Source organism: Simochromis diagramma, unplaced genomic scaffold (assembly GCF_900408965.1).
Source record: "Simochromis diagramma unplaced genomic scaffold, fSimDia1.1 OVJJ01000107.1, whole genome shotgun sequence".
Taxonomy (NCBI): domain Eukaryota; kingdom Metazoa; phylum Chordata; class Actinopteri; order Cichliformes; family Cichlidae; genus Simochromis; species Simochromis diagramma.
Window position 1 is genome coordinate 6,535,945 of NW_024387209.1, and position 16,749 is coordinate 6,552,693.

The 16,749-nt window shown below is 43.0% G+C and overlaps 1 protein-coding gene across 5 annotated transcripts in view; it reads right to left on the reverse strand.

Annotated features, from left to right (window-relative positions):
* Window positions 1-16,749, reverse strand: part of ahr1b (aryl hydrocarbon receptor 1b) — a 72,839-nt gene that overhangs the window by 7,550 nt on the left and 48,540 nt on the right. For 3 of the 5 annotated variants that reach the window (XM_040051373.1, XM_040051372.1, XM_040051370.1), the window contains 5 exons: window positions 12,531-12,667; window positions 9,639-9,844; window positions 9,448-9,557; window positions 5,015-5,156; window positions 3,656-4,925 (listed from right to left, as the gene is read on the reverse strand). In XM_040051373.1, coding sequence (XP_039907307.1) covers window positions 3,656-4,925; window positions 5,015-5,156; window positions 9,448-9,557; window positions 9,639-9,844; window positions 12,531-12,667 — 1,865 coding nt within the window. Of the gene's footprint in view, window positions 1-3,655; window positions 4,926-5,014; window positions 5,157-9,447; window positions 9,558-9,638; window positions 9,845-12,530; window positions 12,668-16,749 lie in introns of those variants that run through there. The other 2 variants (XM_040051374.1, XM_040051375.1) reach the window with 2 other exon arrangements.

The following is a 16,749-nucleotide window of genomic DNA, read 5'->3' on the forward strand; positions in this document are numbered from 1 at the left end:
AGCCAGGGAGCACAGCCGTTTATTGACATCTGCAGAAGAACACTGCCGCTAGCTAACTGCTCAGCGCGGCAACCGCACAGCAACAACAACAACAACAACACCACACAGGGCGCCCTCTGACCCCGGAAGGACACACCGTCGCAGCGAGAAGGCGTCACCCGTCACTATGGCAACATAAACAAAACATAACTGTACAAACAGAATCCCGAACAGCCCTGACCCGCTACAATATGCTGCTGAGAATATAGCCCAGAAGAAGCGTATAGTATAGCTTTTATTTTGGAAAGAGCCATTTCTCTGTAATAAACTCTCTTTTCCAAAGATGAGTGATTCCTCAATCAGATACAGGTGTTACCGCGCCAGATCCACGGCCCCGAACCGTAGTAAGGAAACCTCTGTCAGTTACTTGAAGGTTCCGTAACTGACTCGTAGCTGGCAACAGCTTACTATACAGGTCAACTCCGCTAGCAAAAAGATCGAAGGAGGCGTAGGAAACTGCTTCACCGAACTTTATTTCTTCTCTAAGGCACGAACACCGCGTACAGTGGGCTGAAACAGTTTACTCACAGCGAGCATCGCCGACACAACTCTGGCTGTCGAGGGAGTTATTATATTCCTTTTATTTATTTTCTTTTCGTCTCTTCTGTCGCTAACCGTTACTTTTTCCCCTTCTCCGCTCTCTCTCTTCACACACACACCAGGCAGTCCCGCTACACATATCCCGAATACATTTCCCATCAGGCTTCATCCTTAAAGGGCCATGCCTGTAACACAGGGCTTGCAAAATCGCTAGCCCGACGTCCCAGGGCTAGCGATTTTTCCAGTCGGGCTACCAAAATCTATCTCTGCCCTGCCCGTCGGGCTATTGTAGGAAGGAAAAATATATGTCAATGCTTTTGCATTCTTTCTGAAATGTAGCTGGGTAATTATGTCATTGGCATCGGTGAGCCACTGTCAATATGTGACATATTGAAATCGCGTTTGAATTTGCGCTTGTTTTTTGCTTTCACTTTGCAAATGTCCAGGTGCCTTCTTTTGGCGCACCGGCCGGTCACGACCGGCGGGGGAAAAGTCACTCGGGTCAGAACATGGGGTGCCACCATCATCCCACTTCTGACACCAATGTGGCGAGCTCAGACAACGAGAAGACGGAGGTGTCGTTTGGTCTTGCTTCCCGTGAGCTAGCCAGGGAGCACAGCCGTTTATTGACATCTGCAGAAGAACACTGCCGCTAGCTAACTGCTCAGCGCGGCAACCGCACAGCAACAACAACAACAACAACACACAGGGCGCCCTCTGACCCCGGAAGGACACACCGTCGCAGCGAGAAGGCGTCACCCGTCACTATGGCAACATAAACAAAACATAACTGTACAAACAGAACCCCGAACAGCCCTGACCCGCTACAATATGCTGCTGAGAATATAGCCCAGAAGAAGCGTATAGTATAGCTTTTATTTTGGAAAGAGCCATTTCTCTGTAATAAACTCTCTTTTCCAAAGATGAGTGATTCCTCAATCAGATACAGGGCTTGCAAAATCGCTAGCCCCGGGACGTCGGGCTAGCGATTTTGCAACCCCAGTCGGGCTACCAAAATCTATCTCTGCCCTGCCCGTCGGGCTATTGTAGGAAGGAAAAATATATGTCAATGCTTTTGCATTCTTTCGGAAATGTAGCTGGGTAATTATGTCATTGGCATTGGTGAGCCACTGTCAATATGTGACATATTGAAATCGCGTTTGAATTTGCACTTGTTTTTTGCTTTCACTTTGCAATCGCGCGAACTGTGTATAGAGAGCGACAGTACTGATTGGTGAGTGATGATAATTTGCGCACCAATTCCTCTGACATCGTCTTATCAATCGTTAGCTTACTATGCAAACATGACAAGTGAAATCTCCCACAGCAAGCTTAAACATGTGAGAAGTTGATCGCGCAGAGAATCGCTGACCGTTATGTGTGTGTGTGTAAAAGCAGCAGGATATATATTTTAGTTCTGCTGAGCCAAATAAGACAGGTCAGGGTGAAGAAGTGACAGCCAAAGAAAAGCTTACCACAAAACGGAAAAGTTATGACAAATCAGACTATAAGGCAAAAAGAAAGTGCAGCTTTATGGTTTCATGGACAAAAGAATTTCTGTGGCTGCAATATGACGAGCTATATAACCGGGGGTGCACATAAGTGGTCCGCAGGTGCGCATTCGCTGTCAAAAAAAAAAAAAAAAAAAAAACGCGCACAAGATATGAAGTTGCAACGCGTGTTTGCGTACATAAGATTTTCTGGAGGAGGACAGACATTTGTTTAGAACTCTTAAAGATGTCGAAGAAGCTCCTTTAAGCAATTACTTTGGTGTTCCTCCACCTCCAAAGAAATGTCAGAAGGAGTCCGAACCACAAAAGAAGCACGTATTCTCGGAAAAGTGGTTGCAGGAGGTGAGCTGGCTTCAAACAAATGATGAACGCACAGAGATGTGGTGCGGAATGTGCCGTGAAAATCCCACTCTAGCGGACAAAAACAGTGCTTTTTATATGGACGCAAACGCGCGTTGCAACTTCTTATCTGGTGCGCGTCTTTTATTTTGACAGCGAATGCGCACATGCGGACCACTTATGTGCACCCGTGTAAATAACATAATGTTCTGCCGGGTGTGTTGTTGGTTTTCTCTCGATTTCTGAGTCGACAAGCGCCTTTGTTACTGGGACCAGTCATTTTAAGAAAGGCCCCCATTAGAACCCATGAGAAATGCAAGAAATGCATTATTGCTCAGTCTGCAATATCTTTCCCAGAACAAACACCAATTGCAAATAACATACTAAAAATAAACCTGAAAAATCTGTTTAGAACAGCGTACTATGTTGCAAAGAGTGAACTACCACTGGCAAAATTTAGCAGTCTTTGCGAACTTCAAAAAGCAAATGGCCTAGATCTTGGTTCCACTTGTCTCTTACCCGTGACTTCAGTGGAAATTTCAAATTCAGGATCTGACACAGACTGATTCATGTCCTACACAGTTCTTACAAGTTCATAGAAATTTCTGTTCAATTAGAACCAAGTATTTGAGTTGATGATTGTAATTTTTATACAATGTTGTAATTTGTTTTTCAACAATTTTTTGATTAATGTTTTGTTTCCTTTACAATATTATACTTTAATGTATAATATTGTAAAGGAAACAAAACAGGAAACAAAACATCAATCAAAAAATTGCTCTCTTTTTTATTCGGGCTACTTACATTTATTTTGGGCTACCAAAAACTGAAGAGTCCCTGCCCGAAGGGCTACCAGGGATTTTGAAATTTTGAGAGCCCTGAGATATATTTATTTTTTTAATTACTTTTGTTTCAGCAACATTAAATTTAAAAACTGTACTTTTGAGTTAAAATATATATTTATAATTTTAATAAATGACAAATTAAAAAGGCATGAACATTTTTTTTGTATCGAAAAAATATCGAACCGTGACACCAAAGTATCGAACCGAACTGAACCGTGAATTTTGTGTATCGTTGCACCCCTAATATATATATATATATATATATATACACACACACACACACACACACACACATCTATGATTATGACCTATTTGGGTCATGCGATTAACCTTCTGGCTAATTCAGTTTCAGGTTGAACCTATATTTCCACAGTCTCTCACCTTGCTGTGAGTGGAGTCTTGGGTGGCAGCAAACACACCGTAGGTCTCTAAAGATGGTACACTGTGCGGTGGCTGTGTCAGGACCAGTAACTGCTCCAGCTCCTCAGTCTGTTCCTGCTTATGGTGTCCCAGCAGCTGGTAGGGCTGCACAGTGCTCACCAAACTTTGACAGACCTCCTGTAACGTAGAGTCATTTAACACTGCGCCGTCTGTGCCACTGACGCTGTAATGTTGGTGTCCAGCAACCACGCTTGGGGGAAAAGCTGAGAGTCCATTTGGGATGCAAGACCCGTTTAAAGTCGGTCCGTGCGGATTATTCTGGAAGCCAGACAACAGAGTGCTCTCATTGCTTACCTGCAGGTACTGGAGGGGGGCAGAGAGCTGTTCCTGTTGCAGCTGCCACTGTGGAGCGTTCGCATGTTTGCTGTCCAGCTCCGTGGCTTTGTTATCGTTGGTGTGATGACGGTTGTGGTGATTCCCCGTCCGTACCACCCAGTGACTGTCAGGTCTCCCCGTCACTGGTCCAGCAGTCAAGCACACCTGCTGGGAGACACTTTGGGCAGAATCTGAGTTTGACTGGTGGTTTGAGGACCCAAATCTGCCTGTGTTCACCTGTTCCTGCCTCTCGCTCGCACCCTCCAGAGAGTCGTGAATGTAGGAGAGGATTTCGTTGTTGGTGAGAAGGTCACTGAGAGTTGGGATGTGATCTGGGTCCAGTTCCACATGCATCATCCTCTCGTCCAGCAGCAGCCGCTCCAGGTCCTCGGCATTTAGGCCCAGATTCTCCAGGGCGCTGAACAGTTCGCTGTTGGAGCATGTTTCCTCTCCGTCGAGAGACAGAGAGTCCAATGTGGTCAGAAGGGGGTCAAAACTGGAGGTTTTGCCGTTGCGTTCCCCTGGCGACTCCTCGCTAGAGACGACATACCAGCTGTCACCACTGAACAAAGCACCCAGACCATCAGCCCTGCTCTGCTGCTCACTGAAAAGAGTGCCGTGGTAGGACACTTTAGGCTCCGTATCTGGCTGGCATACGTATACGGACTCATCCTGACTCATCAGCGCCCCCAGTAGGGACTTTGGGTCCAGCTCATCTGAAGAGCCCTTCTCTCCTTTGCTTTTCTTGGACTTGCTGCCTCTGGCTTTGCCCTGGAGCGGGTCGGAGAAGCCGTGCAGCGGATACCCAGTTTGGTAGAGCAAAGCCTCACCGGTGGCAAAGGTGAAGGGGAGATGCATAGATCGCTTCCTCAGGTGTTCCCCTCCTTCTTCGTCCCTGTGAATGAATCCATTAGAGAGGAGAAATTAAATAAAGAAGAAGAAGAAGAAAAAAAAAAAATCACACTGGAATCAAGAAACACTCACGCCAAAGGCCTCTGAGTGGCGATGATGTAGTCTGGCTTGCCGTTCTTGTAAATGAGCCGGGCGTTGGCCTGGACCCACTTCCACCTGTTGTCCTTGGTGAGCAGCCTAAAGACGGTGAGGCCGCTCTCACCCGTCTTTATCACTGGAAAGACAGAGGACACGTTAGAGCCTCTGCTGTCTGCACACACTCACTCACTAATGCTCCCTTAGCTCAGCAGGATGTGCTGCCGATGCTGGCTTTGGCTACATGTACATGTTACACGTGCTGTTTGCACACAGCGATGTGACGCCAAAGCTTCATTTTCATGAGTTCCTCATCTTCCACGGCCTGTGCTCGTGTAATCGAGGTGCAGCTCGTGTTTCTGAGCTTTCTAATGTCAAAAACAAGGGCGAGACTACAAAACCAGCACAAGATTTTTTTTAATTATTTTTTTAAAAACTTGCTCTGAAACAATTGCTGTTTCTGAAAAATATTTTTAAGCTTGAACCCACACAGAGAAGCTTCAGGAAGTCAATAAACAGAAGAGAGAGATGGATAATTTATTTTAATTAAATAACAAAGGGATGGATCTGTAAAGTAACATTTAAGATTGAACTGTAGGTCTGTAAATTTTCTTCAAAGCAGACTTGCTGACAAATACCAACATGGATATATGTGATGTAAACACTGGCATTTTCCCGAGGGGTACAGAGAAAAGGATCACCACTCAAACATACACTGTGGAAAAGAAAGAAAAATAAAAAAATATTACTTGGGGAAAAAAGAAATAATTATCCCCTGTGTTGCTCACACAGTGCTGGTTGGATAAATTCAAGGGTGATATCTATGAAACTTCAACTAAAGTAATACATGCCCCTCTTTGTCCCTTTGTTGTCCTCAAATACTTACAGGTAAAATGTGACAATAGGAAAGAGATACAGCTGTTAGGTTTATAGATCCTTGAACATCTGATTGCTCTGGTTTTTAAAAAGAAGTATCAGGGGGAGTGGACACAGCTGGATTATGAGACACAGGTGAAGCTAATGAAAGACAATGTGTCTGGGGAGTAAGTAAAATTTAACACTAGATGCTAGAGATGAGAAGCTATCAAAATAAAACAAGAAGTCAGAGCTATAACTGATTAGGGAACTGCACACAAAAGATGACAAGACAGGAAACAGAGGGAACACTCAAAAATTAACATTCACACTCTAAAATTACAACTAAATTATAATAGAAACCAAAAACCCCCCAAACACTCCAGAAAACATAAAAATGAATAAACAAAACTAAAACACCAAACAAAGAATTCATCAGTGCTCTAATGTTCAAAAACCCACAATCAGACCTAGGATGATTACAATCTGCCCCGCCGATATATCGATATAAGACACTGGCTGATATATTGGTATTGACATTTTGAAGGTGTGATAAACAAAAAAGTAAAGAAGAGACAGGAGAAACAGCCTTTAAGTATATTATGAGTGTCAGCGTTCCAACTGGAACGCTGCAAGCAACCATCTGATCTGAGCAGAGTCGGGCAGAGTGTAAACAAGCAAATAAAAAAACTGCACATAAAAAAGTTGGGGAAATCTGTTTATGTTTTGTGCATCTGAAAGAAAAATATCAACTCATATATCATAGTTTTAAATCACCAAATATCGGTGATGGTATCTGTACTGGTTTTGGTCTTAAAACCACTGTATCGGTCAGGCATCAGCTCTTGTTTTTTACTCCTCAGACAAACGTCAGTTTTTGTGTCACATGAAAGGAGACACAGACAGAATACATGATACTATTTCTACTTTGTGACATCAAATAACAGAGCCAACATCATCTGTCTTCACTTAGGGCTAATAAGATACATAAGCTAATGTAACGTCATTTTTTGTTCATGGTAAATAAAAAGACGCACAGATTTAGTGGAGATCAGTTTGTACTATACCAACAGAAACCCTGAACTTCGCAGATCTACAGATGTTTTAAGAAATCCTGAACCGGATTAGCAGTCTTGGTTTAAAACACGTTTGTGTTTAAAAAAAAAAAGTAAACAAAATGAATCATCTGCTTTCTTCCTCCAAATCACCAAAAACGTGAAATCATCCTACACAGTTTATCTGCTCTTATTGTCATTATGAGGGAATTTTTGTGTTCTGGTTTTATTACACGGGGTCTATGATATAGAAGTGATTTACCTCGCCTCCCATCTGTGTTCATCCGAGCATGCTGAATGTGCATCTCTGCGTTTCTATGCATACATCTCCCATTCTGTATGCATGAGTAAATGCACACAGCATGTATGTGTATGTACGTGTGTGAGATGTGCCTGGTGGTGGTGGTGCGGGCGTTGCTCGGCGCCATGGTTACACATAACCGGGTCATTCGGTACACGAGGTAAGTAGGACACTTGACTCTGGCTCCTCATCCATGAGCGCCTGTTTGTGAGCTACATGTGTTTGACATGTAATGATGAGCCACACGTGAGGTCAGTAAACTCTGACTCAGATTACAGATTATAGATCATAGAGGAGATTATGCACTGACTCTAATGGGACATTTTCTGTCCTATATGTTTCCTGTGTGCCTACAACGGATTCCTCAGAAATGGCCAGATGTGATGTGCATCAAACTTGACCTGCAGCAATTTAAAAGGTTATTTATAGGTTGGAAAATAATCACAAGAATACTCTCGTCCTCTGAGTCACATATGGGCAACTATTTCGCCATAGGACAAATCTCAACCCGACCTACAACATCTGTAAAAACAAAAACAAAACTAGGGATTTTCCTGCATACAAAAGACCTGAGTGCCCACAAAAGAAGTTCTGACCTTCCTTTAGTGGAAGGTCAGAACTTCTTAATCTTAAAATTAATCTTGAAATGAACTCAGTCCTCCTCCAAAGACCCAGTTTGTACCAGAAAGAAACTCTATAATCTGTCACATTCTTGTATACATTCATTAAACATTATATATCTTCCGTGTGATAACACATAACAGATCAAAGATCAGCTGCCTCCTCACTAAGTGCACCCTTAGTCCCTCCATAACAATTAAGTACTAGCCAGGTACTGCTAATCAAATCTGCACATATGTGCACGTCTATAGAAGAAGTTGGGGATGTGTGCTGGTCTGGAGCATTCAGGTGTGTTAACATAGTGACAATTCTCTGAGCAGTGGATGTACCAGTAAATTCACTCCACAGTCAGACCGTGCAATGCTTCAAAAAACCCAAGAGCTACATCTCAGACTCCACAGGCCTCAGTTAGCATGTTAAATGTTGAAGTTCATGGTGGTTCCATTATTACCCAGGAGAGCCTCTTCTTTCTAAAAAGAACACGGCAGCACGGCTTAAGTCTGCAAAGCTGCATCTGAACAAACCACAAGACTTCTGGAACAATCTCCTTTGTACAGATTATACCAGCCCAGTGAAGATGTTTGAGCATAACAGACAAAACCAAACTCAGCTTATCAGTACAAACACCTCATACCATCTGTCAGAGCAGTGGGGTGTTGATTCGGGCTTGCCTTGCAGCCACAGGACCTGGACAGCTTGCAGTCACTGAGTCGACCATGAACTTCTCTGTGTAGCAAAGTATTCTAGAGTCTAAGTCTGAGGACATCTGTCTGACAGCTAAAGCTTGGACCAAAGCTTGGACCAAACTGGGTCATGCAAGCACAGCAGCAAATCTACAACAGAGGGACCGAAAAAGAAAAGAATGAAGGTGATGAAATGGTCCAAACCTCAACCTGACTGAAATGCTGTGGTGGGACCTTAAAAGAGCTGTACATGAACCTCAATGAACTGAAGTAACACTGTAAAGAAGAGTGGGCTAATATTCCTCCACATAATTGTGAGAAACTGATAAAGTCATACAGAAACAATTACTTCAACTTATTGCTGCTAAAGGTGGTTCTACAAGCTGCTGAACCATGGGGTGTACTCAGCTTTTCACATAGTTTCTGCATTTTGGTTTAGTTTTTGTACTTTCTTGTTGCCATGAAGGCTGGTGTTATGTTCCCGGGGTTTTGTGCTGAGTTGAGTTTTGGATTCTTGTGTTTTTACTGAGTTTTTGTTCAAGTTTTTGCCTCCTTCTACCTCTTTGCTGTAATGTCTTTGTTTTCTTTCCATGTTTCACCGATACTCTTCTTTTAATTATTTCCTGTTTTGCATTTATTTTGGTTTTACTTCCTGATCTTTTCCCTCCTTTCAGATCGTCAGCCCCGTCCTCACTGCTGCAGAGCTCTGCTCTCCCCTGTGTATCATTGTTCAGTCAGACCTGTGTATTTTTACAGTCTTGACCTACACCTTCCAATGTAGTTGTGGTTTTTTGCTTACTTTAAGTCAGGCCTCTATCTATATTTAATTCCAGTACTTCCAGTCATTTGCACCAGTAACCTTTCAGGCTGAATGCTGCAGAGAAGCGTACAGAATGTAGAACAGTTGTGACTTACTACGGACGTGATTTTCGGCGCAGTACAGCATGTCAGCAGCGTGGATGAACTGGTATCCTGAACCTCGCACTCTCAGCTCCGCCTCGGTGTATCCCAGAACTATCTTACCCCTAAAAAAAACCAAAACAAGTGTAAACAAAATTATTAAATAATCAGAATAAATAATCATGTTTGCCAGTGCTATGATATACTTTGCATCGCACGCCATGGGCGTGAAGTCCAGCTTGTGTTTGGTCCTGAAGATCATGTTCCGCGTCCTGATTTCCAGGATGGCTGGAGGCTGGAGGGGCGTGGCGATGGCAAAGAGTGCCAGCTGGGGCGGCGTGGTTCGGTCGCTATCGCACTGCTGCCGGCTCTGGCCGTGAAGGAACTTCAGCCGACCCTGGATGTTCAGCGCCTGAGAAGGTTTGACAGCGTTAAAATCGCGGTGTTAAGTCATTAAATCCGAGGCATTAACTTCATCTCCGTGAAGGCAGTGAGACAAATGAGAGAGCCCAGAGTGGTTCCTGCTCAGATCGAGCTTCTCAGCAGACACATAAGTGCTGCTTCCTCTCTCCCTGTCAAGCAACATCAGTCTTATTTACACTGCTGGGTGATATAGAGAGTAGAAACCACTTCAGGATACACTGTAAACACAGTAACATGACTCTGAGCAGTATTGAAGTGAATGTTACAGTTTTTAGAGGTCTTGTTGAGAAAATAAGACTCCTTATTGTCATTCTTTCAGCAGAACAGCAGGACTCTTAAACTAACCAGTAGAAAACAGAAGTGACATGTTCTGTAATATTAAACTTCAGCCAGGACTTTTGATCTGAAGTTATTTAAAGGCCCATCCATGTGTAATGGGGGTTATTGCAGAGGTAGACCACAAAATAATCCTTTATTGGCTGGTTAAAAAGGCACTGAAACACAATGTCAGAAAGGTAAACAAACTAGGAACATGAGGAACAACATAGGGTAAGAGACAAAGGAAAAGGAAAGACAGGCGTGTATCCACAAACAGGGGTGTCAGGTGATTAGAGAGCTCTGTGAGCTGGGGAGGAAACACGGGAAGCAATCAAACCCAGGAGCAATGAATGTTCCCAAAATTAGTTCCCACGCAAAATTATGGTTGAATTCATGAAATGTACGTGCTGACTTTCTTCTCAAAACCATGAGGAACCATTGGCCTTATGCAATCTCCACACTATCCGTATACTGCCCTGTCCCCATTTCTCAGTTAGCCATCGGGACAAATATCTGTCAGTTCACAATGCAACTGTATTCACGCAATAAATCCGAAGTGAAACTTTGCAATTGAGAAATGGAAAGAGCAGCAGAAAGACTCCCTAACTTAAAAGAATAACAGATACGATAAAAACAACATAAAGGGGTGGAGCTGGAGTGAAAAAGGGTTGCAAAGCAGCTTGCAGAGATAACAACAGCAACTGTGGTCAGTGTCAAATGTGTTGGTGAGATATGGAGAGGATTTAGCTCTTTAGTGTCTTCTCATTGGTTATAGCAAACAGAAGGTTTGAACAGCAGGTGGGTGGGGGCACCTTAGAGCTAATCCCTAATATCAAAATATTAGGAACAAGCCCTAAAGGATGAGGTTTTTAAAGCAACACCCAGCAATAAGTTGATGATGTAAACTTTAACGTGTTGTTAACATGTTTTGTTGTCACCTGAATCCACCTCCATCCTTCATAGCTAAAGGTTTCTGATAATGGAAGTTCAGTAAATATCACAGAAGCCTCAGGGAGGCTGTAACAGAGCAGAATGGTTGGATCAGCAGCCCGCAGGGAGGTTTTTACAGCCTCACAAAAACCTAAAAACACTTTCTCCTGTCTGCTGTCCTTTTCTCACCCTGCTGCATCTCATGTGAAGACCCCTCCTCCCTGTCCTCCTCCTCCTCCTCCTCCTCTGTTAGCTCTGGTTAATTGACCTTGGTGGGTTTCAGAGCCTGCGGCTGTGATGTCAGGAATCTAGCCCCGAATAGCAGGAGGGATTACAGAAAACAAAGCCATAGCAACCGGTAGACCGCGGCAGAAACCTGGCTTACTGCTCACGCAAATGCACGTGTGAGAGGGAAGACTGAGAGAAGCTGGTTCAAAACCCACCACAAGTCCTGCTGAAGTACCTTGGAGCAAGACAACCAACACCTTTAACTCTCTCCTGCATGTGCAAGGCTTCAGGTGTTTCGTAGAACAATAATACATTTTTTAATCAAATAGAAGAAGCTGCCCTCACCTCCGCTCCAATCTATATTTTTTATTTATTTATTAAAATATTATTTTTGTAACTTTTAACTTAAAAGCCCTAAAAATCTCCACCGCTCAACCACATTATGCTTTTCTTGGTGGGAGCGGCAGTGGCCTGTCTGAAGCGTCCATTCTGACTGAGCAAGTTTTCCCCCAGAGCTGCTCTCACCTGCTGTGGGTGGTGGTGAGGATTAAGGGCATTTTTTTTCCCCACGACCCCGAGGTTCTCCTAAGGAGGATTATGGGAGTTAATGGTAGCTTCTGATCGCCGATGGTGATCGCGGAGGTGGCACGCCATACCGCCGGCAGTACAGTAGGGTGTAGCGGTGCGCAAAAGTCACAGCTCGGTGTGAACCTCACAGCTTGTTTTTAAGAACCAGCAGAAAACCCCCCAAAACTGTCCATAATTATTTCTGTGAAGATGCAGAATACTGCATAATAAGACTCTGTGGGCTGTCTGCTTGCAGTTATAGAAAAAAATAAAAGGAAAATTCTGCAAAGACAAATCTGCATCATTCCCATGACGAAATAACAATTAAAGCACAAAAACTGTTTTTATGTACACCCTTAAGTAACAGGCCTCAAAACACATTTTTAACATATTTATTTAAAAATCCTTTCTGCAGCAGGAGGGTGGAGCACTCTATGAGGTCACACTTATCCATGAATAGAAAAAAATGCCTGAAAGTGAGTGTTTTCCAGTTATCTGAAACAGACTTTTGTTCACATTGAATATAAACATCTAACACTGGAATGAGGGAAAATAAAATCGAAGATGTTAACTTTTATCTGTTTCCTTGTTAAATTGTTAAAATCTAAAGAATAACCCAAAAAGCGTCTCACCAGGAAGCCGAAGGAATTGTCCAACAAACAGCGGAAGCGGCAGACGAAACTTCGCTCCAGGAAGGACGAGTTTTCAGGGGGAAGCTGTTCAGGATTGTAGCTCACCAGGCAGGAAGAGGTCGACACCGATTTCCCATCTGAGAACGATATTTTTAAATGATATTTTTACCGTGTGGGTGTATATATATACAGTCATTGTAACAAGAACGTACACCCTCTGTCTGTTCTAAGGTTTTTACCAGGACATAATCAAATAATATTTTCTGTATGACTTTATCAGTCTCTCAGTGGATCCATTATGGCCCAGTCTCCATTCAGTACTTTGCACTGTCGTTTCCAAGCGATTTCAAGTCCATCAATCTACACTGAGTGACTGTTCAACTAAGACTGATGTACCTCCATGGATGTGTGCTGTGAAATCAACTGTGAGTTGTGGTTTAGTGGCTGATGTGCAGTCTTCTGTGTGTTTTCCTTTGTGTGCATGCACTATAACATTTAGACCAACTCTCTAGAGGGTTTAGTCAAAGGTCACCTCTTCTGGCCTCTCCGTGACCTTGGTTCAGCAGAAACCAGCACATCTCCTCTGTCTCTCGACTGGATTTGATCTTTCAGCTCTACAGTTTTTACAGAAATAAACCATCTTCGGCCTTTCAGTGCTTCATAACAACACCACACTTAGCCAGTACATCCACAGCTGTAATAACATTTACACGAAAGTCTTTCTATATACAGTGGGGCAAAAAAGTATTTAGTCAACCACCGATTGTGCAAGTTCCCCCACTTAAAATGATGACAGAGGTCAGTAATTTGCACCAGAGGTACACTTCAACTGTGAGAGACAGAATGTGAAAAAAAAATCCATGAATTCACATGGTAGGATTTGTAAAGAATTTATTCGTAAATTAGGGTGGAAAATAAGTATTTGGTCACCTCAAACAAGGAAAATCTCTGGCTCTCACAGACCTGTAACGTCTTCTGTAAGAAGCTTTTCTGTCCCCCACTCGTTACCTGTATGAATGGCACCTGTTTGAACTCATCATCTGTATAAAAGACACCTGTCCACAGCCTCAAACAGTCAGACTCCAAACTCCGCCATGGCAAAGACCAAAGAGCTTTCGAAGGACACCAGGAAAAGTATTGTAGACCTGCACCAGACTGGGAAGAGTGAATCTACAATAGGCAAGCAGCTTGGTGTGAAAAAATCAACTGTGGGAGCAATCATCAGAAAATGGAAGACATACAAGACCACTGATAATCTCCCTCGATCTGGGGCTCCACGCAAGATCTCATCCCGTGGGGTCAAAATGATCATGAGAACGGTGAGCAAAGATCCCAGAACCACACGGGGGGACCTGGTGAATGACCTGCAGAGAGCTGGGACCAAAGTAACAAAGGTCACCATCAGTAACACACTACAACGGCAGGGAATCAAATCCCGCAGTGCCAGACGTGTTCCGCTGCTGAAGCCAGTGCATGTCCAGGCCCGTCTGAAGTTTGCCAGAGAGCACATGGATGATACAGCAGAGGATTGGGAGAATGTCATGTGGTCAGATGAAACCAAAGTAGAACTTTTTGGTATAAACTCAACTCGTCGTGTTTGGAGGAAGAAGAATACTGAGTTGCATCCCAAGAACACCATACCTACTGTGAAGCATGGGGGTGGAAACATCATGCTATGGGGCTGTTTTTCTGCCAAGGTGACAGGACGACTGATCCGTGTTAAGGACAGAATGAATGGGGCCATGTATCGTGAGATTTTGAGCCAAAACCTCCTTCCATCAGTGAGAACTTTGAAGATGAAACGAGGCTGGGTCTTCCAACATGACAATGATCCAAAACACACCGCCCGGGCAACAAAGGAGTGGCTCCGTAAGAAGCATTTGAAAGTCCTGGAGTGGCCTAGCCAGTCTCCAGACCTCAACCCCATAGAAAATCTGTGGCGGGAGTTGAAAGTCCGTGTTGCTCGGCGACAGCCCCAAAACATCACTACTCTCGAGAAGATCTGCATGGAGGAATGGGCCAAAATACCAGCTACTGTGTGTGTGCAAACCTGGTAAAGACCTATAGTAAACGTTTGACCTCTGTTATTGCCAACAAAGGTTATGTTACAAAGTATTGAGTTGTATTTTTGTTATTGACCAAATACTTATTTTCCACCCTGATTTACGAATAAATTCTTTACAAATCCCACCATGTGGATTCATGGATTTTTTTTTCACATTCTGTCTCTCACAGTTGAAGTGTACCTCTGGTGCAAATTACTGACCTCTGTCATCATTTTAAGTGGGGGAACTTGCACAATCGGTGGCTGACTAAATACTTTTTTGCCCCACTGTATATGTTATTTATGCTTGCCGGGAGATTTATAATTCTAATTGGACCACAATTACCAAATGTAATTGGAGCCATTTGTAATCCAGTGTTAAGCCAATAGATATATAACTGAAGAAGCCACATTTGGAGTGTGTTATGTGTTTCTGTTGCCACTAACTTGGCCTGATTATGAGCTATGATCTATGCTCAATGCCAAGCTTTTGTCATACTTTAATTAACGAAACTAAGAAAAAGGGACTATGTTGTAAGTTGTTCTATGAGTCTTTAATTTGAAATATCCCAAACAGAAATCCCTCATTTGATCCGACTTAATGTTAAGTGAGAGTCCTGATATTATGAGCCATATATAGTAAACTGAGAAAAATATCGGGTGAGCACAATTGACCCTGTGCACGAGAAAATGCTAACTTCCTGGTTTGAGACCGGATGTGGGGTTGTACATTTCCGGTAGCTTTACTTTGCGGTCAACCGCTACTGCGAAGATATACTCCAAAATCATGTCCAAAACTCGAAAACGGAAAGATCGCGTTAAGTTACAAAGAGCAGAAGGTGGGAACACTCACCACTGTTGTGTCATAAAAAATCTAATGATCAATTTTGACGTTTAAAGAGTTTAGATCAATCAGTTGTTTACATCACTCAACACAAGCAGAACTGCATTACTGCAGCAGAAGACACCTCGTCCACATTCAGAAGCACATCTCTGTATAGTGACAGTTATTATGATTTAAACAGGCAAATGTTCAGCATTCAAACTACAGGTGAAGAATAGTCAAACCAGATGTTTCCCGTTATGTCGATATCAGCTAGTCAAGTACAGCATGTTAACAAACCGTGAAAAAAGCCACACAAAAATGAATGATTGCTGGTAAGGGTTTCTATACATTAGTATTTACGAAGGGTATGTTGTGACTTACCTTCAAAATTACAGTGGTCCCTCGCTAATAACGCGGTTCACCTTTCACCTCGCTGTTTCACAGATTTTTTTAGTGCAAGTTTGCACGTTTTTTTTACGTCACATTGTGTCCTGCGTCCTGATCGCTGCAGACGATCTCCTCCGTGACATCTCTCCTGTACAGTACAGAATCGCTGCATCGATCGCTAGCAGTGTGACTCTGAAGAGCAGTACTGTATGTCCACGATGTCCACGAAACGTTTTGCACCGTCAAAAAATTAAATTGGCTACTTGATTTCACCTATCGCTGGTTATTTTTAGAACATAACACCCGCGATAAACGAGGGTCAGCTGAGAAATATAACATTTGAATCCCTTTTCTCTTTTGCTCTGAGGCACGGGGAAAAAATATTGACAAGTCGATGAACATCATTTACAGATATATTGGGTAAATGCCCAAGACATCTATAGAAATGTAAATCACCGCTTGATTCATTCATTTGCTTAACTTGTTTTGGACCGTAAACAGGGCGTGAATACGACACCGGAAACAAAGCTCCCCACAGGAGTTTCCGCACTGGAAGTAGCATATGCTAACGTGCACATAGTCAATACTCAAATAATGCTGATAGGTGTGGTTAGTTTTATGGGTGATTAACAAAAGTTACGCTGTTTTGTAAACACAGGTGCAGTCAATTAATTTCATTAGCAAGTGCAAAAAATAAAACAATTAGTAAACTGTGTGTCATAAACATCAGTAAATCGGTCTGCATGTCTGCTTTAAATATTCTCCTCCCTACAAATGCATTCAACAGGGTCAGTCGATGAAATTTCTGAGTTCTCACCTCTTGCATTCAATCTCATCACTGTGCTTTCTTTTTAAATACACAAAGAACCCTGGTTGGGTTGGCACAACTTGTTAGTAAATCTGTCTCTAAGTTAGGCTAATGTTGGTTTCTGTTAGACAGAGAGAGAAAAAAGAAAGATGTG